This window comes from Mustela lutreola, chromosome X (genome assembly GCF_030435805.1).
Source record: "Mustela lutreola isolate mMusLut2 chromosome X, mMusLut2.pri, whole genome shotgun sequence".
In the NCBI taxonomy this organism is placed as follows: domain Eukaryota; kingdom Metazoa; phylum Chordata; class Mammalia; order Carnivora; family Mustelidae; genus Mustela; species Mustela lutreola.
The window spans coordinates 128,298,013-128,308,105 of record NC_081308.1 but is presented as its reverse complement, the minus strand read 5'-3'; the positions used below and the strand labels follow the sequence as shown (position 1 = coordinate 128,308,105).

General features: G+C 62.8%; 2 protein-coding genes across 3 annotated transcripts in view; both read right to left on the bottom strand.

The window, feature by feature from the left end:
* Positions 1–4,026: 4,026 nt before the first annotated feature.
* On the bottom strand, positions 4,027–6,610 carry LOC131821408 (heat shock transcription factor, X-linked-like). Its single transcript, XM_059157493.1, has 2 exons — positions 5,954–6,610; positions 4,027–4,814 (listed from the first exon to the last, which is right to left on the bottom strand). The coding sequence occupies exons 1-2, from the start codon at positions 6,521–6,523 to the stop codon at positions 4,113–4,115; spliced, it is 1,272 nt and encodes a 423-aa protein (XP_059013476.1). The 5' UTR covers positions 6,524–6,610; the 3' UTR covers positions 4,027–4,112.
* A 1,674-nt stretch (positions 6,611–8,284) lies between these two features.
* The window catches only part of TMEM185A (transmembrane protein 185A), a 33,606-nt gene continuing 31,797 nt past the window's right edge, over positions 8,285–10,093 (bottom strand). For both annotated transcript variants that reach the window (XM_059157314.1, XM_059157313.1), the window contains one exon: positions 8,285–9,949. In XM_059157314.1, the coding sequence (XP_059013297.1) occupies positions 9,705–9,949 (245 nt within the window). In that variant the 3' untranslated portion in view covers positions 8,285–9,704. The remainder of the gene's footprint in view (positions 9,950–10,093) is intronic.

Here is a 10,093-nt window from a genome sequence, read left to right as displayed (position 1 = left end):
CCTATCGAAGGCGCCCCAGGGACCCTGGATCCGTTCTTTGCCATGGCAGCACAGAACAGAGAGCGCACCGCGTCCTCAGCCAGACTCTGGTGTCAGACCCACGGACGCTTATGCGTGTGTGTCATGCCTGACATGTGGGCCTTACTGCTCCGCGCAGGGCGGGCGGCCTTCCCCACAGGAGCCTCTGCTCGGGAAACGGGCTATAGGCATGCTTCCTGCCCCCTGCACCGCCAGGTCCCTGAGCTACCCCGTTAGTGCCCACGGGGCCGTCATGAGTCTCTTTTGGGAGCCGGGCAGCCAGCTGCATGTGGGCCTTGTGGGAACTGGGGTGGGGGTCCTCCTCCTGGGGCCCGGCCCCCAGCCCCCATGCCTCGTGCACTGTCCAGCCTATCCTGACCCTGGCCTCGGTCTGCAATGTCTGCGGTCTCGTCCTCCTGTCTCCCCGCTGCAAAGCCCTCACCCCTCAGTCTTCTCACACTCATCCTTCCTTGGGAGGCCCCAGCCGTGGATCCCGCTCAGCGTGCCCGCGCTTCCGCTAGAGCTGACTCGACACCCTGGTGGCGCGTGTGCCCGGGGCCCGCGAGTGACAGTCGTCCCCCGGTGACTGCGTGAGACCGTGTACAACGCTGTGTTATTTTCGGAGATGTCCTGTGTCACCCCAACTGCTTCATGAAGCAGGTAGCCCTGCGCAGGTGACGCTGAGGCTTTGCTTCCTGAGGCTGAGCCAGAGTGGGCGTGTGTCCCTGTCAGCCATCCCCAGAGCCTGCTGGGACCCTGGTGTCTGCAGTCGGGCCGTTGGGGCAGAGGAGAGACTTGCAGGTGACGGCGTGGCCACCGCAACGCTCCCCCATTCAACGCAGTCTCAAATGAGGACTTAGAACGCAGCCCTGGAGGAGAGGGTTCGGGTTCCCAGGCGGCAGGCTGTACAGAGGTTTGGCCGCCCCAGGAGACGTGGGAGGAGGAACACCCCCTCGTCATCCCGTCTGGACTGCCCTGGGCCGAGCAGGGGAGGGTCAGGGGAGCCCAGAGGAGGCTGAGGTGAGCTGGAGCCTGTTTGACCTCTTGAACTGGGTGCTCTCGGCCCAAGTTCCAGGACTGGAGCCCGTGGGGCACTCCAGGATGGAAGCAGGGATACTGCGTGCCCTCCTCGGAGGGAACGGACTTGGAGGTCGTGGGATGGTGTTTGATCCAGACCGTCCTGGACTGCTTTGCTGTCCCACTTCGGACTCGCCCAGCGCCACCACGAGCGTCCCTCAGGAAGGCATTTCAGGGGTGCCAGGCTCTCTCAATCGTGTCGACGGTAACACACGTCACCCCGGTCCCCGGTAACTGGGGCCAGGGCTGGGCAGGGCAGGGACCGACCCCCTTACCCGTTGGCCAGACGACGTGACGGTCTCTAGGTGGCCTGACCCGTTCCCAGGAGGGGCTGGTGTGAGGTGTCTCAAGCACGGTCCTGCTCCTCTCAGAAGCCCCCGTTGCCCGGGCCCAGCCATGCCTTCCTGAATCCCCGCCGCCTCGCCAGGGGTCTGGCCTTCAGGCTGGCTCCCACCGACCGACCGTCCTCTCGGACAAATACCGCTGTCCCCGGTCCTGGCGCCTTCACGAGCAAGCCTGGGGCCTCTCTGCCTGTACCGGGCCGGAGCTAGGGCTGAGCACGGGGCAAGGGCAAGTGGCGGGAGGCAGGGTGTGAGACCAAGGGACAGCCAGGAGACAGTGGGAATGGCAGTGCTGCATTTCCCGAGCGCCCGGACAGAGGATGTGTGCAGAGGGTCCCCCGGACACTCACCGTTGGACATGCCGTGACAGTCCGTAGACCCGGTGGGAGGGTGTTTTGAACTGCCGGCCCGCTGCGTGTCTGATGTGTAGCCTGCCCAGGGGAGTGAGCCCGCTGGACACCGTTGGACCGCCCCGTCGGCTGGAAGGGAAGGGGACAGGACTGGGAAGGGGCACGGCCGAGCAGCGGCCGGGCCCGAACCCAGAGCAGCCTTCGGTGGGTCCTGGCTCCTCCATCTGCGTGCGAGTGGGATCTTGTCCTCCCACGATGCCCCATCTCCCACTGAGGTGTCCTGTCTTCCGAGGACGACTCCTGGCTTTGGGAGTTCCCAGACTTTGCTGTCGGGAAGGACCGTGAGCTTTAGGAGAGGTCCTGGTCACACGCACTGTGGGACGTCCATCAACTGGGGTCTGTCGGATAGATTTCTCCGGCGGAGAGCCGGCTAGAGCTTTCTGAGAGGAAGAGCACAGAGGAAAGAGATGCTCACCCCATCCTCTGGAGAGTGTCTCCGGACGAGGAGTACGGGTCGTCACTGTGGATGCTGACCCTGCGCATGCGGCTGAGGTAGAGGCTGTCGGGGTCCCCAGTGGAAAGGGACCCTTTCATTTGTCTGTTTCGCGGGGTGCTGTTGGGGGAGGTCACTGTGCCCAGCCCCGCCCTCTGGGGAGCCGGGCTGCGCTCCTCCTCTCTGGGGGAGCGGTGTCTACTTTGGTAGCTTGGGCCTCGCCTGCGGGAGGCTTGTCCACTCTCGCGCATTTGTCCCTTCACCATGCCATCCTGTCTTTCCTCACGAGGGACTCGAGGAGGTTTTATTCTATCGTTTGGGTCACATCCCAGTTTCGCTCGATTTGGTCGCTCACACTGTTCTAGCGTTGGTCTTCCGAAAAGGGATCTCACTCAGCTTCCGAGTCCCTTTGAGGTACAGAGTGGCTTTGTTTCGTTTTCATTTTATTTTTACCGTGTCCCTACTTTCTGGCACTTTGAGGTGCTCCAGGCTCCTTGTGACCTAATAAGATACTGATTTCTGTACTTCTACATCTATATCTCTATATCTTGTCTGTCTCTCTCTCTCTCTATCATACAGGTCTCTGACTCCGGTTCCTGACACGGGGCTCCTAAATCCCTTGTAAACGGGGGTGCTGGGAGGATCGCTTCTCTTAACATGTAGTCTCTGATCCCGTGTTTGACACGGGGCTCCTAAATAAAACCCTTGTCATTTCCCGAGAGGTAAGAGCCCTAGGAGCATCTTTTGTTCTAACCAGGTGACCCTAGCTGGGCTCCTGGGTGGCCCTGGAGGTGGCGACAGCTCAGCAGAGACACCAAGCCATGATTAGAAGCTTGGAGTGTTCATCCCTGCCAGGTGCGCACTAGCCTCAGGGGGACGGGGGCCCTATGGGCTCTCCCCCCCGGCTCAGGGGGACTCCCTACTCCTGCCCAGTGGAAAAGTTAAGGGCAGCGGTGTCTCTCCGTCCTGGGGACGGTTGCTTTTCCCCCTATCCCCCGCTGCCCGGTTCCAGAGCCCATCTGGTATGGTCTATGGCCCGTCAAGGCCACGGCGGGAGCCTGGGAGCTCGTTGCCCGTGCCCCTTGAGACACTCTGTCTTTGAGGCGGCTCGGGGTGCGGAGTGCGCGTCCTCGAGGCGCTGCACGCCCCAGGAGCCGGAGGTTGTTTCCTCCCAAGTCGGAGCATGACGCGCTCGACATGTTGAGTTCGGAAGAGAAAGAGGACGACTGGGGGCAAAGGGGAAAAGTTACCAGCTCCTCTGACAGGGACGGGAAGAGCCCCTCCCCCCCATGCATCCTGTCCTCCAGATACCAGCAGGCAGCCTCTGCGCTGCAAACCCGTAGGACCCGGCGGCGACCGTCTCCACCCACCTCTGGGTGCTGGAGGACGGTAGGGCCACCTTTTCTCTCCTCCTATGAGGTGCGACCTGACCTCCCCTCGTGGATCAAGGGAAGGTCCTGTCATACAAGGGACCCGGCACGATGGGGAAGGGCGCCTGCCCGGCCAGGAAAACCCTGCCGCGGTGAGCCCTCGGCCCCCGATGCCAGCTTCTCGGACCCGTCAGGCGCCACACGGAGGCCTTCCTCAGGAGCGGAGGCGGAAACCCCGAGGGGCCTGACCGAGGGTCTCCTGGGCCCCCGCATCCACCAGGAGGGGTGTCGTGCCAAGTTCTTGACGGCGCAAGCAGAAAGCGGAGGCCTAGCCCGCCGCTAAGAAAGAAACATCGCAGGGGCCGAGGGCACTGGGTTCATCAACAAGGGGCTCCCTCTCTGACACGTTTTATTAACCTGCCTGATTTCCGACAACCAGACGGCCCTGGCTGCGGTGGTGTGCCTAGCGGGGGCCATCGGGGGGCCGAGCGGTCGGTGGCAGGTACTCGGGGAAACAGCGGCAGTCGGGACAGCAGTGGAAGGGGCTCGGGGGGTGAGGGGTCAGGGTCACGGGGGTGACGGGTCCGGCAGCCACACCAGGCAGAACGGCCACGCCGGGCCCCCAGGGGTGGTAGAGCGGCAGCAGCCCAGCCACGGGGAGCTGCACGGTGGGCCCGGGGAGGAGCACGGGGGGCCCGGGGGCGAGGCCCAGCCCCGACGCGAAAGGGTGTATCTGCGCGGGGGGCAGGGTGACACAGACCCAGGGGAAGGTCGCAGGCTGGGCCACGGGCGGCGCGAGGCAGATGGACGCCTGGGCACCCTGGGGCTGGCCGTGCACGGGCCGGCCTGCCGCGGCGCGGGTGTCGGCCACGGTGGTCCTGGCCGCCGCGCCGGCAATGGCAGGAGGGGCCGACCCGCTCCTGCCCTGGATGGTGGGGCCGTCGCCCTGCGGGCTGCTCTCTGGCTCCGGCGGGTCCCCGGCAGAGGACAGGACTCCCTCGTGCCGCGGGCCGGGTGTCGGTGCCGCCGGGGGGACGCCCAGGGTGTCGGGCTCGGGCTTGCTTTCCATCTGCCTTACTGTGGATTTCACGGCCACTCTCCTCTTCATCCTCAGGAGCAGGTGAGGACAGTCTCTCTTGAAGAAGGGGCTCCTGTAGAACTGTAACTGCGGGGCAAAATGAAAAGAGGACGAGAGAGTCCGTGTCACAACAGAGTTGATCGCAAGCGGCAGCCGGGTCGGGGCCGCGCTGCGGTCCGGGGTAGCCGTAGGCCCCGAGGCCTCCTGGGGGCAGGTCCCGGCCCGGGCAGGAAGCCGCATGCTCGCTGTCCCCTCGTCCGCCCTCGCTCACTTGGGACACCCACGGCCCCTGGGGCCAGGGTTCCAAGGGGCCTCCCGGGTCAGCATCCACGCCCAAGGGAGGGGGGCTTGGAGTCCAAGGGAGGGAGGCTCGGGATTGGCAGACGGGGGCGGGAGCCTGGGCGGCTGTCCGAGCCAAGGTCCGCTGGCCGCAGAAGCGCGCCCTGGCTGGGAGTCCCCGGCTCTGGGCGTCCAGGGGCCCGCTGGGCTTGGGAAGCACGCCCACTCCTTCAGCCTTCCACAGGCTTCCAAAGGGCTTTGGGGCAGCACAGCCCCCAGACGCCCAGGGACACCGCTAGTTCACGAAAGGGGCCCGACCACCCGCCTCGGCGATGGCCGGCCGGGAGCTGCGGGAGCCCCGCGTGGGCACGCTCACAGCCCCCGGTGAGGCGGGGTTCCCCCACCCCCCCACCCCCCCACCCCCGAGCAGCAGGGCGGGAGGATCCGGTGTTGGCGGAGGTTTCGGGCACGGCCCCGTGCAAGCAGCGTGCCGTTTGGGGGTGCCCAGAGCAGCGACGTCCCTCACGTGTGGCCATCCCCGGATGCCCATCGCCTCACGGACACACCCAGCCAAAAGACACAAACCTAGAGAAATGGGAAAAGCGGGGGGGGGGGGTCGCAGCAGAAAGAAGGGTAGAAAGGAGAAGACGCTTTCTCCGTCGTGAGGAGAGCTCCGAGCGCCTCCTCTCTTACCAGTTCCCAGTGCCCCCCACCCCCGCTGAGTGCCTGCCCGGGGCGGCAGCGCGCCCATCACGCGGGTCCTTGAAGAAGGCAGCCCCGACACCCTTGGCGCCATCCTGGGCACTTTCCCCACAGTGGGTCTCGGTCGCCGACCCCACTGCCCAGAGGGAGACCCGGGCCCCAGATGCCCAGGAGGCAGCCCCGGGGGCTCCCACCCCCCACCCCGACCCCAGCACGCCAGAGCCTGGCGGCTCGGCCCCCGTTACCTTGCTCAGGACGTGAACAGGGGCCCCTCCGGTGAGAAAGCTGGTAAGGCAGATGGATGTGTGCACGTCCCGGCGCAGTTTGCTGAATCCATACAGGTTGAGCTGGCGGACGAAACTCTTCATACAGTCCGTTTCGAACACTTTGTCCGGACCCTCCCGCTCCAAAACCTCCTTCTGAAACAGCTTCTCGTTGATGCCTATGCAGGTGCCATCCTTGGCCCACCAAATGGACGCAAACTGGGTGCTGTTGACGATGGCCCACAGCCTCTTGGGAAAGGGCAGGCAGAGGAGGCTGCCTTCTCCCACCGACAGGGCGTCCTGGGAGGTGCGCGGCCTTTTGAGCAGAGGCTCTTGGGCCAAGGCCTGGAAAGCGTTTTCCTCCAGCAGCAGCCTGAAGCCAGGGTCCCCAGGGGACACCGGCTGCGGCTGCGCCAGGGTGAGCGGAGGCTGTGCTGGAGGAGCGCTGCTCTCCGGGCCCACGGCGGCAGGAGCCCCCTCTTCTGGAGGGGAGGGCGGCGGCCCCAAGCCCTGCGCCGGGCCCGGCGGGCCCCGCTTCTCCTTGCTGGCCATACTCCGCTCCGGCGCGCCCCTCCTTCCTGTAGACCTGCGAGTGCGGCCTGGCCGGCTGCACCCCTTGATAACAGGGCGGCCCGGGGACATCACAAAGGGGCTCCAGTTACTTGGCGGGTGACATCACAAGCCAGCCAGCCAGTGACCTGATAAAGGGCCAGCCACACGAGTGACCTGTCGGCACGCCAACCTTCTGGCCACACCCGGTCCTTCCCTGGGCAAGGGGAGCCTCGTCTATGGCTTTAAAGTAACACACCCAACAGGGGCCCCTGGGTGGCTCAGTGGGTTAAGCCGCTGCCTTCGGCTCAGGTCATGATCTCAGAGTCCTGGGATCGAGCCTCGTATCGGGCTCTCTGCTCGGCAGGGAGCCTGCTTCCCCCTCTTTCTCTGCCTGCCTCTCTGCCTACTTGTGATCTCTCTCTCTCTGTCGAACAAATAAATTAAAAAAAAAATCTTTAGAAAAAAGTAACACACCCAACATCCGGGGCCAACCCCAGACCGTCCATCCATCCCACACCTAGCTCCCCGGGTGCCGGCTGACCTCCGCTGGCCTGCGTCCTTCAAGAGGTCAGAGGTCGTTCTCCGGGCCCGTGGGTCTCGAGAGTCCCTACCGAGATGCACGCTTTCAAGCAGGGAGCAGAGGCTGGGGCGGGCGTCCACGGTCAAGGGTGTGGGCCACGCGGGCCTTTTAGCATCGTCCCAACAGGGTGCTGAGGTCCTCCCCGGAGACCCTCCTAGTCTACCCACGCCGTGGGTCCCCCGAGGCCACATGGCCGATGGCTGCTTAGGTGAACAGGTTAGTCAGGTGTGTCCCACCACCACCCTGCAGAAGGAGGAGGAGGAGGAGGAGGAGAGCAGGAGGAGGCCTTCTCCTTCCTTGCCTCTCCTCAGCCTGCACGTGCCCCCCTTCACACCCGGCCACCACCTCCCAGGCAGACTGTGGGGCCGGCCGGGAGCCGGGGGCCTCACACTGGCTGGCTTCCTTCCCTTTCCTCCACTGACGGTGGCAGGGGCACCCGTCCTGGTTGGTGGCCAGGGTTTGAGCTCCGGGATCCTTCTCTGGTCTCTGGGGCCTGGAGGATCCAGAAGAGGAGGCCATGCAGAGAAGCCTTCTAGCACATTCTCCCCACGTGCAGGCCCACCTCCCCCCAAGCACTGCCTCCCCAACTCGATTGTGGGCGTGGAACTCAGTGAGTTTCCAGAGATGGCCACGCAGCAGACGCACCGCCAGACTGGAGGCTATTTTGTCTAGCAGCAAATAGGCAATAGAGTCTGTGGCCTGGGGCTCCCCGCGGGGCCTCACTCCATCCCCGGCAGGTACAAACCGTGGGCTGAAATGCCACCCGAGCTGAGTGCCCGGGAAAATGCCGAGACAGCGGGGGCCCACGGACAGAGGTCCCAGGGCAACCGATGTAGGGGGGAGCGGCACCAGCGGCTGCCGTCACCGGGCGCTGCCTCGGGACCACGACAAGTGCCCGTCACGGGTTCAGACTGGCCTGGGGCTGGAGAGTAGTGTCGTGGGGCTCCTGAGCTGTCGCGGTGTCGGCAGGGGTGTCCCAGGCCACTGGTCGAGGCTCCCGGCGTCCGTCTTTCCCTCCACATTCTCTGTGTTCAGGCTGTCCCTGCAGGCGCGTTAGAGATGTTCACCCGCCCCGCCGCCGCACCCCGGCTGCCCTTGGCGGCTAGAAGATATTTCCTTGTGGGCTGAGAGCATCCCTGTGGCCTGAACCACATCTAAAGTCAGATGCACACAATACCATGGAAAAGGAGGAACCAGTTTATTGAACAGCTGCAGGGAGGAAAAATAGTGGATTGCGCTACATTTGTTCCACACCAAGCAGGAAAGGCCTCGCCATCCCGAGCGTTCCCTCTACCTCAGAGACCACAGGCTTGCGGCAGCCTGTGCCAGGTGGTCTCACACGCGTGTGTGTGCTGGGCACCCGCTGAGCCTGGTTCAGCCAGGGCAGCGGCTGCACATGTCCAACCCTTCCCTCTCGTCCTGGGTCAGAATGTTGGTGCTCCTTTTCCCTCCTGGAACAAAGGGCTGCTTGTTCTCCCCAAAGGCTCTTAGCCTGGAGGGCTGCTTACTTCTGCCTTGACTCAGGGCTCACCCCACGACCCCGCCATTCTGTGAGCCACTGCTCTCCTCGAGAAAGGTCTGGGACCAGCAGGAAGGGCTTCTGTCAAGGGCAGACACAAGGCCTCAGATCTTAATAATTCCCCCTTCCAGTGGCTGTTCCATCTCCGCCACTCTGTCCCGCATTTCTAGTTTCAGGTCACGCATGATTGTTGTCTGACAGCCCGTACTCCCAGACATAGGCAAAGCTCAGACCATTTCTTGCTTTTTGTGGCTGTTCTGGCGGCAGCAGCTACTGTATGATCTCAAGGGGTAAATGATGATGTGCCCTGACGCATTGCGCCCCAGGGCGGGACAGGTGTGCCAGCAACTTCTACTTCCGCAACAGAACACCTTATGTCTCCAATACAAGCTTGTAAAAAAATACTTTAACAGAATATACTGTACAGAACTAGGATTTGACACGGTATATTACAATGCTAAAATATTTGTATAAATACTATACAGGCACAGAGTCACTCCATTAGAAAGGGCTCAGCAATGAGGCCATTAAAAACTGCTGTCGGTGCTGCCAGGGGAGAAAGCGCCCCCCCGCAGGAGCCACGCAGAAAGGGCGGTGAGAGCACAAGGGGCCCCGAAGCTTCCGCGACAGCGCCTGCTGACTGCACCCCAATAGCAGACGCGAAGTTATGTGGTGAGGCCAGCCTGGTTTAAAGAAACATTTTCAAAGAACACTTCTGATGGGAATTTTAGCACTTTGAAAACCAGTTCCTTCTCTGGCCTCATCAGCCATCTGTAACAGAGCCAAGCCAGCTCCCGAGGCGCCGGCCCAGAGGGGATCGCTTTCTCCTTCTCACCCGTGGTCCCTCCATCACACCCACAGCCACTGACAAACCCTCCCCCCAGCCCACACTGCGCGCGCCCGTCCCCTGCCCTGTGTGCATCCCGTCACGGTGAGTCACTGGTAGGCATTGAGTGCAAACAAGGCATGAGATGGAAGTCCCTGGAGCCCCCGCTCCAGTTCTAGTTCTGGGTGGGGTAAACGGGAGGCAGAAGAGGGCAGAAGACAGCGTGCGCCCCGGTCCACTTGCACTCTGCTCGAGTCTAATCTGGCATTTCGATATTTAATTTGGGAGGTGGGAGGACATACTTCCCAGGGCTCTGGGTGATGACCACCCTGGTCTTCTTCCGAAACATTGGAGCAATTTTAGGAGGTTCTGGAACTGGGGCTTCTTCTGTTTCCTCATTATCTTCATGATGGAGGTCGTAGGAAATGTTTCCATATTCTCTCAAAAATGGGAAGATTTCAAGCAGAAACTGACAGAAATCCTTGCGAATACCAAACCACCCTGAAAAGGAAGGATGCACTTTTTCAAACACTGGCCTCCACTGACTCTCCTGTCACTTTCCTCTCCTGAACGTGAAGTTTTGCTCGTACAACATAACGCTTTCTCCTGCTGCCTTAGCAACGAAGATCGAGCGAAGCCCGATAC

Bases quoted from the DNA above. Each gene is read 5' to 3' on its own strand.
- LOC131821408 (XM_059157493.1), bottom strand. From the start codon at position 6,523: ATGGCCAGCAAGGAGAAGCGGGGCCCGCCGGGCCCGGCGCAGGGCTTG. The intron at 4,815-5,953 runs GTAACGGGGGCC...TTTGCCCCGCAG, and splicing joins CTGTTCACGTCCTGAGCAAG to TTACAGTTCTACAGGAGCCC.